Source organism: Puntigrus tetrazona, chromosome 11, assembly GCF_018831695.1.
Source record: "Puntigrus tetrazona isolate hp1 chromosome 11, ASM1883169v1, whole genome shotgun sequence".
Lineage (NCBI taxonomy): Eukaryota > Metazoa > Chordata > Actinopteri > Cypriniformes > Cyprinidae > Puntigrus > Puntigrus tetrazona.
This window is the reverse complement of record NC_056709.1, coordinates 8,988,982-9,003,509: the sequence shown is the minus strand read 5'-3', so window position 1 is coordinate 9,003,509 and position 14,528 is coordinate 8,988,982. Positions and strand designations below refer to the sequence as shown.

At 38.8% G+C, this 14,528-nt stretch overlaps 1 protein-coding gene across 1 annotated transcript; it reads right to left on the bottom strand.

Moving 5' to 3' along the window:
• Positions 1-2,879: 2,879 nt before the first annotated feature.
• On the bottom strand, positions 2,880-5,653 carry bhlhe40 (basic helix-loop-helix family, member e40). Its single transcript, XM_043252368.1, has 5 exons — positions 5,495-5,653; positions 5,338-5,401; positions 5,039-5,146; positions 4,515-4,638; positions 2,880-4,289 (listed from the first exon to the last, which is right to left on the bottom strand). Exons 1-5 carry the CDS (start codon positions 5,569-5,571, stop codon positions 3,451-3,453), a joined length of 1,212 nt encoding a protein of 403 aa, XP_043108303.1. The 5' UTR covers positions 5,572-5,653; the 3' UTR covers positions 2,880-3,450.
• Positions 5,654-14,528: the final 8,875 nt, after the last annotated feature.

Genomic DNA, 14,528 nt, shown 5'->3' with positions numbered 1-14,528 from the left:
AATCTACACCCAAATAACGTGCTTTTAACATATTTGAAAATGTATTAAAGATAAAATAAACAAATAAATTATTTCATTGCATAAGTATAAGTTAGGACAAACATTTATCTCAGGAACATTGATTTTTCTTATAAATGTTAACGCACAAAAATTCTGATGCACTGAAGGTTCACAGAAGCATGTATCCTCAATTCCAAGCATCATGTTTAAAGGAAACAGATTACCATCCCAACAGTAAAGTATGGTGGTAATAGCCTCATGCTGTGGGGATGTTTTTCAGCGACAGGGACCGAGGTACAGAGTGCACTAAAATATAGAGATAACTTTAAAGAAAGCCTAGTTCGGAGCATTCAGAACCACAGACTGGGCAATCTATGACCCTAAACAGACAGCAAGAGTGGCTTATAGACTATTTGAATGTCATTAAGTGGGCCACCCACAGCCTGAGCTAGAAATTAACCAAATATTTCTGGAGAAACCTAAAAAATGCTCCCCTTACTAAGCCTGCTCCCATCCAACCTGACAGAGGTGAAGAACGGTGCTTGTGCAAATGCTAGATGTGCAAGACTTTGCTTGAGGCTGTAAAGGTGCTTCTTCTGAGGTACTCAGGTGAGGGATTGTGTATTTATGCAATTTAATAATTTCAGTTTTTTATTACTTAAAAATGTACAAAGCTCTGACAGTTGAATATTAAAATATTGGAAAAACATTCGAGTATACAAATATGAAGGAAGAAAGAAAAAAAGATGACACAAAGCGTCTTTCGGACAATACAAATTTTGAGCTTTATCAACGCGTTTGACATTAATTGCAGTTCACCGATGGTCCACACGAGAGCGCTAAAAGCTTTGAAATAGAAAGACGAGTCCTCGTACTTGTTGCTGCAAGCAGATCTGTAATTCACATCACGCGTTTTGGGTTATGCTTTATTTTGATAGTCCACTTAAGACATTTCCCTAACTGTAAGTAACTTTGCAACTACATGTCAGCTATCTAGCAACTAAAAGACGAGATTGTCAGGGTAAGTTCAGTTTTAGTGGAATAAGTGGACTGATAGTATGTTGTGGACCCATCAAAACAAAGTGTATTTAGCAGATATTAAGCAGGCAGCCTACTAGCGCTCCAATGGCTAGTTGACATGCAGTTGCAAAATTGTCCACTTTATATATATATATATATATATATATATATATATATATATATATATATATATATATATATATATATATATATATATATATATATATATATATATATATATATATATATATATATATATATATATATACATATATAATGTTATATTTATACAGCATTACAGTTGCACTGCCTGTTTTTATAGAGTTGTTTTTGTTTGTTTGTAATGCGGCCACTTCCTTTTACTTAATTAAATAATTAATGAATTCGTTCATTCACGAGCTCCGCACATCGGCGAAGAAACAAAAAACTTTTCTATTTAACTGTTCTCGTCCTGCTTTGGTGCAATACATAGTTAATAGCTCATTTTACAGCCTGCTGATAAGAATGCATAACGTCCCCAAATATACATATATATTTTTTTTTTTTATTTTTATTTTTTAAATGACAGTAACTAATTATATTTCTAGATATTAATCATTTACGACCAACGTATAATACCGCTGTTGTGCGCTGGAGGTGCGGCATGTGCCTGGCCATGCGGCCTACCGTGTGTCTCTACATGTGAGAAGCCTGCTCTGGATCGAGCACACAGCCAGACACGCGGGGAGTCTTAGCCTAATTCAGCAGCTAGCGAGCATTAGAAGGGGGGGACGTGATTCATCTAGGAAACGTAACTCGGTTGCAAATCCTGTAATGATAATCAACCGTGCTCTCTGCTTTGGGTTCTACAAGTCTTTTGTAGAAAAAAAGTGCGCCAAAAGCCTTATCGCAAATGCGCGGACTTTAGTTACGAGGTGTGAGTCTGGAATATTTGTAACCCGACTCTTATCATAGTGTTTGTCTAAAGGATTTGCATAGACAGCAAGTTTATGGGTTATGTAAGTGTTACATAAGGACGAACTGTGATGGGAAAAACAGTGAGTTTGTTTTTTCAGCTAAACATGTTCGAGCTCTCAAACACAGACTCAGACAGGCATGATTTCCACAGGAAAAAAAAACTTTATTAATACTTTTTTTTTAATGTGTATGTCAACAATACTTTTTTAGACAAAATATATACATCAAGCAACCTTCTCTTAGGTCCCAAAATAAAAAGTAAGTACCTCTTCCTATACAAAACTAATATATTGTTTTTAACGTTACATTCACTTTCTCTTGCTTCTATTTAGGATCCAGGATTAAAAATGTAGATATCTGCCATCATGTTTACTGCTTTAAACAAGTAAAGGCAACAGCATGAACCAAGATCTGTCCTAATATGACCAGAAATGAACACAGAACATGATGCAGATCGAGTCTAGGTCCAAAGCTATGTACACAATCTCATGGCATACAGCTCTCGGCTGTCTAAAAGTCATGAACATATATGTGTGGGTCACGTATCAAAAATACAGATGTACAAGTAGTATAAACAAAAATAATTACACAACGCAGTTACCGCACAACAACTTCACCTACGTGCACGAATGGATGACAAACTCAAAAGCTACAGTGGAGCCACGGTTACATCACTCCCGTATTTACACGAGCGTCACGTCTCGGGAGTCGATGGCGTCCTCTTTTATGCAGGGGAACTCGGGGCCTGAGACTCAGGTCATCCAAAGCAAAGACGTTTATTTGGTAGCATTCTAGTCTAAACGGACGGTTCTTATCGGTTAAAGCAGTCACAGAAGCAGAAGAGAGTGGAGCTTCCTGAGCAAGCATCCACGGCACAGAGAAATGTCCGAAAAAGCAGCATCTACAGGGGTGATGTTTTATTAGAAAAAATGACTTTTTCATTTACATTCAACAAATGAAAAGGTGCTTGTGCAAAGGGCAAGGTCTTTGTCGTTGGGGGACCGTCTGCACGTCACATTCTGGGTTATTGTTTTCGACAAACATTCGGCGTTAAGTGCAGAGAGCAGCCTCTTCGCCCACCCCAGGTCCTTTTTTCTCCAAGGACAGAGCTCACTGTCCTCGTTTTGACCTTCTTCACAGTGTCTCACAGTGCTGTGCACGAGGCCTCCTTTACCCGTCTGTGTCCAAGCGGACCGTTCCATCTCTGGGTGTTTGCCTGCTGGTTGTGGAGGGAGTTGATAAGAGTGTTGTGAGAGTCTATGAGTGTGTCTCCGCATTTGGAGGGAGGCCGTCGTACGTACGTCTGAGAGGAATCAGAACAGCTGTTTGCCAAGCTTGAGGGGCGTGTCTTTGAACTTTGCCTTCGCGCCCCCCTTTCAACCGAACCCTCTTCGGGAGCTTATTCAGCAGGAAGTCCACTCTCAAGACCAAGACATTCGGAGAGCGGGCTATCGCAGAACCCAAAGTGGGTCCTCAGTCTTTGGTTTCCAGGTTTAATGGGGGAACTTGTTTCAGGGCCTGCAGGAGCGCAGGAGAGTCCATGGAGGTCGGGGTGGTGACGGGGGAACCCACTCTTGACGACATGACCAGGGATGAGGGGAGTTTCTCGGGGGACATGCCTGCCGGGGAGCCACTGAGGCCTTGGTACAATACGGGCATGCCTCCGGGGTACCAACACTTCTCCAACATGGGCAAGTATGCGGCGGCTGCTCCATGTGGAAAGAGGTAGAAGGGCATGCAAAGGGGCTGGTGTGGAGAAAAGCTCATATAGGGGCTGTGGCCGCCCACTATTTCGGGCCCTGACAGAGATTCATCTTCCGAAGAGTCGGACCTCTGCCGCTTGGCCTGTGGCTCGTCCAGCTCCTCTTTAATGTTGCTGCTGTGCTTGAGATCTCCCGCATCTTTGCCGTAGTAGACCGACCGTTGGGCTTTCAGTTCGCGCTTCTCGAGCTCGCCCCCGTAGCCGCTGTCGGTATCCGTATCGCTCCCGCTTTGCTCACTGCTGTGGGGATAAGTCCTTTGAATGACGGGCACGCAGTTTTTGGCGTGACCCTCTGCCGCTTTAGGCTGTGGGCTTGCAGGTTTCTCCCTGCTTTCTGGAGCTTTGGGAGTGGGCTCCTCTAGACGAGGACTTGGTGGGCTTTGAATGAACTCAGACGCCACTTTTTGAAGGTGGTTGATTATGTGGGCAGGTGTCAGGTCATGCACGGTCTCCTGATTGGCCAAGAATTGAAGAACCTCCTTGGCACACAAGTGGAACCCGGAACGGAACATCTCCTCGCTGTTTTCTGAGTGCCCATTGCCCTGTTCACCTGCAAGAAAGCCGTAAGTGTTAGAAACCACGCCAACATTTTCCTTCACAACAGTCCCACAGAGGATTCAATGCATTGCGCAAGTGTGTCTCAATTTCTTTATTTTGTAATGCACTCGAAAAACAAACAAATGGGGAGGGGAGGTGAAAAGTTCAGCAAGGCCAGCTTCCTGCAGCGCAGTCACACTTTACGTGCGCCGCTCCTTTTGTATGATCGAAAACTCACCGATTTGCATTCCATTCTGCAAGGAAATGATCTTCTGCTGCTGCTGCTCCAGCAGGTTGTTAAGAGCTTTCACATGCTTGAGCGTGAGCTCCAACACAACGGCCTTCTCCAAGTGTCCCAGAGTCTAAAACAGGAAGAACCCAGATAAGCATGTTGATCTTTCTTATGTAACGCTCTCTGCAGCGGCTCAGAGAGGACAAACCTGCAGCAGAAAAGGAGCGGAGACACTCCTCCCGCTCACCAGTTCGTGCACGTGTGCGTGCGAGTAATATTCAGATATTCCAACAACAGATAGACAATCTAACACGCTTTGTTGATGCGTGAATAATTAAACTAAAGTCAGATTCGCTATATGGAGTGCCGAAAGTTTACAGGTTGTATGTATTAAAAATGTATATCAGGCACATTACGGGAGGTGACTAATCCAAATGCAGGACAAACATGATTTATTCATGATCAACAAGCAGGTGGCGCTTTATACTACAACAAAGTGAGGTGAGCCGATCCACTCCCATATTACTTACAGTGAGTTTAAGGTGTTCGGGCAGCAAATCCTTCAACTGCGCGATGCACTCGTTTATTCTGTCTCTCCTTTTCTTCTCGATCAATCGGTGAGGCAATTTGTATGTATCCTGGGGGTTAGTTATAAAAAATGTTGTATTAATTTTAATGCGAAAAAAACAACAGTAACAGACCAAAACTACAGAAATTAAAGGAGTGCATTATAAATCTCGTTCAAAACGCTAAAAGAGACTTGTACCGAACAGAAGTGCCAAGTAAAAGTGTGCGCAATCATATTTGCGCGTAATTGCGCATTTCGTACCTTGCTGTCCTCACTGCGCTTCATTCCCCGCCGGGGCTTGTACACATACATGGGAAAGTCCATTCTATAAAATATCATAAAATACAGCCTGTAAGAGATCTAGCTCCCCGGAAATCTTTCGGAGGCATTAATACGCAACAACTAGAGACCGACTTACCCTTGCATGTCAGAGATATCCAGCGAGGCGTGTTTGGCCATACACGGAGGAGGCTGAGCACTGGTAATCCTTTCCATTTTACCCTATTAATATATCTTACTGATGTATGAATAGGGTAGATTTATTTTTCCAAAAAAAAAAAAATTATATATACGTATATATAAAAATAAAAGCAGATCCGTTACTCTCTCATAAAAGTCCACGTGTATTTTCCTCGAATAAAGTAGTTTTGGTTCCAGATAGGTGTCTCAAAACTAGGACGCAGAAGTGATGTTGTTGTGAGGTGGAGATGCAGGAGGCGTTCGTCGGCTCCGGTGCTGGTTAAATGAGTGTATGTGGGTGGATTTGAAGTACGTGTTAAATAAACCCTGTGACTGCAGACACGTCTCGAGCTCCAGTCACATGAGCCTCACGTGTGTGACGGCGCTTTCAGAGCTCAACCCATTTACAGCAGACCGCCCGCCTTCCCGTGTCCCGTGTACCACCATGCTGCCTCCTCTCCTCCCTCTCTCTCTCTCTCTCTCTCTCTCTCTCTCTCTCTCGGCGCACGATAACAGCTCGTCTCAGGGACGTGTGTTATGAGCGCCTTATCCTGGATTGACTTCAAAGCATATGATATAGATGCAGACAAAGCGTTCAGAGTATTTTATGTAGACTACCCAACCTTCAAAAATAAAAACAGCACCAAAAGATTTATTCGCCGACGAAAATTCCGACTTATTCATCTATAGTAATGATGACATAACAACGCCATTAAAAGAAATGTCTGTGAAATATAAATACATTTATGTACGTATAATTAAAATGGCATACAACCAATTGCTTTAAGTGAAATACATACTTAAAATATATTTGTATAAATAATAAATATTTTGGTTTATATATATATATATATATATATATATATATATATATATATATATATATATATATATATATATACTCCTCTCAACGTAAACCGTGTTCGCATAAAGGATCGTGTCGCTTTATGTTGCTCTGGATGTGCGCGTGCAGCGAATAGAAGCTTCTAGAAAGAAACGGACGTCAAACGAATAACGTCCAGAGCACCTGTCGCTCCACCGATATAATGCAAGCGTTCATTAACAAAATTCCCCCGACATGACGCCGGCACACGAGCGAGCGCGGCATCGTTGTCATAGTTACACAATAGTAACAGATGCGCGGGAACCGTCGCGCCGTTACTTCACACCGCGCTCCACGTGCAGCCGCTCATGGCTCTCTCGTGCTGCGGCTCGGTTTGTTGTGGCCGGTTGTACTCGGCGGCGGTCACGTTGAACTCCTCATGGCGGCGCAGGAAAGGGCGGAGGCGGAGGACCGACTGAATACCCGGGACTGACGTCACCCGTTTATTTTAGCACCGAGCGCGAGAGGAGAAAGGCGCCAATGGCGGCAGCGGTGCTTTCACGCCCCGTTTGACTGTAAATAACGCGCAGAATGGCCGTCATAAATAAAACGTGACTTTTTTTTAGTTTGTTCTAAAGATTCCAAAATGCTGCCACGCGCACAGAATTTAGCCTTCAAATTCACGCGCCGCTAAAAATTAATTATTCAAGCACATCAGCAGGAAAGTCATTTCAGTTCGTTGTTTTCTCTCACTGAAATAACTTAATAAATTCGTTAATTAATGTGTATTCGGTTGGTTTATTTACAATAATATAATTCATTCGAATTAACAAAGTGAACACACTGAGTCATGCTATGCAAAGAAAACGTGACCCTGCACTGCTTGCAGCCGCATTAAGGTTTTGGGGTCTGCTCATAAAATATAGTTAATAATTAAAATTTTAATAGAACTGGTGGAAAGTAGCTGGAGTTTTTTTTTTTTTTTTATCTCTCTAAGTGCAGCAACAGGATGACAAAGCATCCTTCAGCACAGGCAGAGGACAGAGCCAGCGCATGAGACACTTCCTTCAGTCACTTAATACAAAAATGCATTGCCTATTTTGGTTGCATATGAAATGGAGTTACAAAAGCAGATTTGTGATGCATCCTAAGGCTTTGGGTGTAACATAGGCTTACTGCGGTCACACTTTGGTGTAATATACATATAGTATTTGGAACTGACAGTCATACAGAAGAAAAACACATAATAGTACGCACAGCATTCATGGCCCTAAAAGGCTAATGCAATGAATTACAAATGCAACGTGTTTTAAGTGGTTAATTTCACAGTTGGACCTTATATTAGTCATTTTTATTACATAACAAGTGGAACAAGAATTTTAATAGATCATGTGATAACCGAATGGTTTGGTTGGTTTAGTGAACTGTCCCAATGCCAATTCAGTTTCACACCGTGTTATATCTTTTCCTGAGCTCTTTTCTTCATTCGAGGAAAGTCCCCTTGTTCGACTGCAAATACGTTAACCTAATATAAAATTTAGGTCTGTTATTATCGCTTTAGAAAAGGAATGCTGTAAAGACGCCATCGGGGCATTTCAGAAACACTTGTGCATTTCAGGAACACTTCACATTAATGCCCATCATTTGCATTCTATCAATGCGTAGTTAAAATGGCAACAGTATTAAAAATGTTTCTGCAAGTAGTATATATAAAGTTCATATTGCACAAAAAAAAAAAAAAAAAAAAAAAAAAAATATATATATATATATATATATATATATATATATATATACACACACACACACACACACATTTTATTTTAGAAATGCACAAAAACATGTACATTTAAAATGTGAAAAATATATGTGAAAAACATTTCAAATATTGTCTAATTAATATTTAAACTTCATCATTTTTTTTTTAGTTTGAAGTTTGTTTTTTTTGCCTGTAAATGTGATTTTTAGTGAATTGCATTATATCCAATTAGGGTAATTCTGACACAGTGCGATAATAACAGCCAGGATTTGGGTCTAATTTAGCTTTTAATTGTTCTTTATAAATGAGCCTGGTTAGAACATTTGAACAAAATGTTATGAACATGAAGTACCGCTCATACTCTCGCTCTCTTTAAGTCTCAAAATGACTAATAGATCACCGTGCTCATACCTTGCCGATTAAATAAGAAGCGTGCACAGTGTCCTGAGGCTCACTGTGGAAATATTTTTATAATGAGCTTACTAAAAGCTAAGAGAGAAAGTGACACCACCCTGGACATATTAAAGCTTCAACAATTTTCTTATTTTTCACTAAACTGATGGTTCCCAGTCATATTTTCCTTCCTCTGCCTTTGCACCGGTTCATTTAATTTCACAAATGTCATTTAACTGGTGGAAGGTTTCAGTCTGATGTTGTACTCCGCGCAGGGGGATTTTAGAGCCATACTTCTGACGATGTTGCCAAGTATCAATAATTTAGCACTTAAGGTGCGTCTGACACTTCAGTCACACTTCTGCTCTTTTTTACAGTCAACGGTGAAATTATAACGCAGTGTTTTACCTTGAAATCGAGGTTGGGACTCTCCAGTCTGACATCTGTTGCAATACAAAGCTTCTCTGTCTACGACTGACAAACACGTAAATACAGGCTTTTTTTTTTTTTTATTTTTTTTTTTTTTTTTACCTTTTTTGCAGATCGACATGAAAGGTCACAGAAAGTGCATTTCCTTAGAGAAGCATGAATTCTTAATAAGCTTAGCTTCCTTCGCATTGACCAGGTAAATACGATGTCAACTCATGAGAAAGCTGTGAAATGATGCAGTCGACAATTGAAACGCTCTGTGTGTGGGTACTTAATATAATGCAGAACACCAGCTAATCAACAAAATAATATTTATAATGTAAATCAAGAAGTAGGATTATGGGTATTTAATGCTGATGTCAATGTTGAACCACAAAAAGAGACACACAAAGACTATACATCAGCTCTGGTCCTTTGAACAAGAAATACATATTTTATTAAATATCACTAAAGTAATTTACAGTCTCATAGAATTATATATATATATATATATATATATATATATATATATATATATATATATATATATATATATATATATATATATGTGTGTTGATAGATAGATATTTACCTATTAAATCAGTAGTAGTCTTATTTTTCAGTAACAGTGCTGTTAATTATTAGGATGCTATGAAACCATATCTCTCTATATAAAAGCAAAGACCTGCAGACATATATACACGTATTCAAGAAAAAATTAAATAAAGAAACAAATAACAGTATTAAGAAAATGGCCTGCTTTGCTCAGCTAAAAGATGAAACTAGAAAAATATGACCGACTACAGAAGAAAACTTGACGAAGATTGCTTTTGTCAGCAAATATTCATCCTGCGCTTCACCTTCCGAGTTGCAGGAGAGCACAACAGGCACAGTAAACATGGCTCTATAACGACAAAGAATGATATGAGTTCAATTATTTTAGTGCATTAACTTTAAGACCCAAAAAAAAAAAAAAAAAAGTCTTAACTGCCTAAACAGTTAATCTATTATTACTCCGTATATGACTTCTGAGGTCATAAATCTGACAGCACAAACAAAAAGCCATAAACCAATAGTAAACCGCTCCTAAATACCAAACAGAACCTGATATTATTCATGAGAATTAAAGAACTCTAAATTGGCAGCATAAGCATAATCTCCTTTAAGCGTAATATAAATAAATTAACTTAAATACGAAAAAAAGGCATTTTTTTTTAAACCGTATCATATCTGATATCAAACTTGACTTTGCAAACAGTACTCCTACAATACCTGTTCTCTAATGGGTTTCATTTATAACCAAAGCAAAAGAACAAAAGAAAAAGAAATGACTGCACCGTCCCTTTAAGACATAATATACAGATGTTGCATATTAAAGTATTAATATTGCACAAAATACAAAAATAAGACATCAAATACTGACTGCTATGGGTCAATACAAAAAGGACGTGTGTCCAAGCAGCATCTACAGGCTGCAGCACATGTTCGTGAGTCGTGCAGTATCTAGTGTAGCTCGTTGTCACTCTGTGGAAGGCGAGTGATGCTAATTCATTTCCTCTTTAACACGCAGAAACATTTGGCACTCGGATGGATGCGAGCCTTTTAGGCTTTCTTGGTGGCCTTTTGTTTTGCAGGCTGTGGTGATGATGTGTCTGTGATGTCCTGACACACACGCACGCGCACACACACACACACACACACACACACACACACACACGGAAAGGCTGATGCGATCGATGCCTGCTGCAGGAGACAGCTGTAGGACACTTGGCCGGTGAGAGGAGGGGGGTTCAGGCGGGCTGCTGGGGGTTCACGTTCATGTGTTGGGGTGTCCCAATAGTCCGATCCTCTGTTTCTGTTTCCTCTGCTCTGTCATCTGTCAAAACAAACACAAGCATGTGTTTTAAATGAGTGTTTGTCGTTTATTTGCCTCTCCCGCACGCCCAGGCGCGCATATACCGTTTATTACCAAAATATTTGTGATAGAATTAGATATTTATGAATCATATATTATTGTATAATTATATTAGGTAAGGGAGGCTTCTCGAAGTACCTGTATGTGACAACAACTACTATTACATTACCCTGAAAAAGTGCACAAATGGCTCGTTTTTTCTAATAGAAACTAGCAGCGACAACAGCAGGCAAATTACAACATGAGTTACAACACTGAGTTTTGATTGGATACGATTGGATATGACTGGTTATGATCGGATGTGATTGGTTAATGTGATAATTCCGCCTTTTGTGTTCTTGCGCATGCAGTGTTCGCAAATCAGTTTAAATTAACAATACAAAATTATAATAATAATAATAATAATAATAATAATAAGACTAATTTTAAAAAAGTAAACAACTCACACACTTGATCTAAAAACTTAGTGATACGAAAGCATGATTTTTGGGAGTTTTTAGTGAGTAATAAGCTTTGCAAATCTAAACATCAGTGACCAATATTTCCCGAGCTTTGATGACTTCTGGGTTAAAAGTTATCGATTAAAATGAACAGCTGTACATAAGTTAATGAATAATGTATATTGTTTAAACTGTCATTATGCGTGAGTTATTATTTTAGAATAAATGTAAAATGCTTAAAAACATCAATTTGATTAGATTAATACTTGGCTTTAATAGACAAAATATTGATTACAATGTAAAAATTATATATATTTTTTCTTATAGTGATTAAGTAATGTTTATTTAGGTAAAGTGACTGGGACATGAATTTACATTGTATTCTGAAAAAATGTGTGTGTGTGTGTGTATATGTATATATGTATATATATATATATATATATATATATATATATATATATATATATATATATATATATATATACATACATACATACATACATACATATATACACACACACAGACATATTTATGAATGTGTATGTTTGTGTGTGTGTGGATAAACAGAAACACATTTTTATAGTAAATAAAAAGAAATATGAAAAGTTGAATAAGTAAAATTAGCTCTGCTTCTTTATTCAAAAATACATCAGAGTTTTTGTCCATTTTGAATCTCCTGTCTCTCCCACAGATCAGGCATGTCATGCAGTGATGCATTCTGTGTGTCCGTTCATGTTGCCTTGGACATGACCTCATAACACAAGAGCGTCTGTGTATCGTAGGTGTGTGTGTGTGTGTGTGTGCTGCCTTATAAAAAAAAAAAAAGCTTCTGGGAAAATAAAATGGAGCAATTGGAGCAATGTCATGCAGTGTTGTGTAACTGAGCTACAACATACACTAACACGTATACACACACACACACACACACACACTCATGCTCACGTACACAGTTCCACAGAAATATAGACTGTCTGTACAAAATCCCTACTCTGACTCAACAGCTGCAAAAGCAAGCCAAAAAAAAAAAAACGCTCACGCATGTGTATATTAAAGTCGATGTCCACAGGAAGTACCTCATACTACTAAACAATCACACAGCCATTTAAAAGTAAGTGGCAATGCTCGCTCCTTCAAGAACTACATATATGTTTATTTCAAAATAATAACAAACATCCGAGACAAACTAATTTAAAGCTAAAATACCACGTCGGATTTAAGCTCACCCCAAAACAGCCGTTCGTTAAAGAAATCTGAAATGAGTGACTCACTACATCAAAAGGACCCCAGGCAGGAACTCGCCACACATGATTACAATAGTGCTTTGATTGAAATAGATCACAGAATGGAATAATCATTTCAAACATTTACAATTAAAACTAAACCGTTTAGATTATGCTAGACATTTAAGCTCAAATGCAGAATAAAAGGTTTTGTAATTTTTTTAAAAATTTAAGTATATTCATTTTGTATTACGTCCTGTATTTGAGAACGGCTGTGAAATTTTTGTATTTGGGTCTAATATTTTTTTAAACAATTCTCATATAAATGGTGCTTCTGGTGCCATTTAATTATGTTTATTGCAGTTCTTTTTTTCTAATTTTGTCTTATTTACACTTTTCCCACGTGAAATCTTGGACACAGGTCTGTTTGTATCTTTCTGCCATCATACACTGTTATAGCATTTTAACAAGGCTGAAGACGCAGCCAAGATTATCACCAAATATCGGACAGATCCTTCGATTTCAAACGTTCGTGTGAAGAATTCTCATCATTCTTTTTATTCAAGTTTAAAGAAAGTAAGAGAAAAGCAAAACTGGTACTGACGAGCGTAACCACCGCATTGACGCAGAATAATAGTGAAAGTTTGTTGGTTTTACTTGCTTTGTCTTCTTTTAGCCAAACAATGACCTTTTCCCCTGTCTGGAGTACAAAAAAACAAAAAACTAAAAACACATCAACTTCCCTGTAGACACTTCCCATTTCATGCGGCTGCACACCTTAAGTTGCTGTTTATTCGACACTATTTACAAGAAATCAACGAGATGACAGCAAATCCCATTACGCACATTTCCACCAAATCAAAATACGAGCATCTAAGTCAATGACCCACTTTATCATATTCATCTATGTGTGCTACGCTGTTTATCTGTGGAAACAAACAAGCTCGAGTTCGCAGAACTTCATCTGGACGACAGTGCGGCTGAATAAAAGGAAACAACACTTGGCCTCGTGACGTAGGTGAAAGATCATTTTAAATACCACGAGCTGAAGGCAGAAAGAGAAAGACAGACAGAAATGACTCATTGCCCTTTGGTCTAATTGAACCTTGTAGAGGTTGTGGACTCATTACTGACTGACCTTGAAGGCCTAGTTTCACTGCGCGCTCCAATCTGCGATTCTAGTCTGTGCGGTCCATTTTAACAGCTCAACGGGTCAAGACTATATAGCTTATCCTCATCAGGACGCGAAGAACTGCCAAAACATCTCACCTGCTCTTTCAGTTCAGTCAGTTGGCCTGACAAGTTGGGAGACGAAGCTTCATGGTGGACTCGAGTTTCTCTGAAGATTCCTGATCTCGTTCTGCTCGCCTCGGCATCGCTGCTAACCAGCGACATGGCCCGCATGCGGAAACCAGTCCAAGTTGTGTTCCTGTTGGGGCGGTACACGTTAGAGCTCCTGGTAACACATTATTATTATTATTATTATTATATTTATAAAGTGTAGCATATAAATGGCGTACCATCAATAGTTAACAAATATCCACGAAACTCAAAGTCACTTACATACTGTTTTAAATATCTGGCAAACGATGATGCAGCAAGCATGCATCAAAAGTGATAGTACTGATGTTGAAAATTCAGTTTTGTGTCACATAAATGACATTTGAACTTATTTTAAACAGCAGGTTTATATTTATTTATACTGCTGGGAAATATTCATGAATATTCTAGGACTTTTTTGATTTTTGTTTGGTGCCAAAATCAGTAGGATATCAAGTAAAGATTGAGTTCCATGAAGATATTAGTAAATTCTCTACCGTAAATGTATCAAAACTTAATTTTGGATAAATGCATGGCTAAGAGCTTCATTTGGACAGCATTAAAGGTGATTTTCTCAATTGTTTGATTGTTGCACCTTTTTCAAATGGTTGCATCTCAGCCACATTGAGTCCCATACTAAATTTTGAGGAACACTCCACTATTTCAGAAAATAGAGATAGCTCATTTAGTAATATTTGAGCGAGATGCTAATGGTCTA

What these genes read in the sequence shown, in the direction of transcription:
- bhlhe40 (XM_043252368.1), bottom strand. Translation starts at nt 5,571, where the DNA reads ATGGAAAGGATTACCAGTGCTCAGCCTCCTCCGTGTATGGCCAAACAC. An exon ending in GATATCTCTGACATGCAAGG is followed by an intron (nt 5,402 to 5,494) that starts GTAAGTCGGTCT and finishes GATATTTTATAG; the next exon opens with AATGGACTTTCCCATGTATG. An exon ending in GCAGAATGGAATGCAAATCG is followed by an intron (nt 4,290 to 4,514) that starts GTGAGTTTTCGA and finishes GCTTTCTTGCAG; the next exon opens with GTGAACAGGGCAATGGGCAC.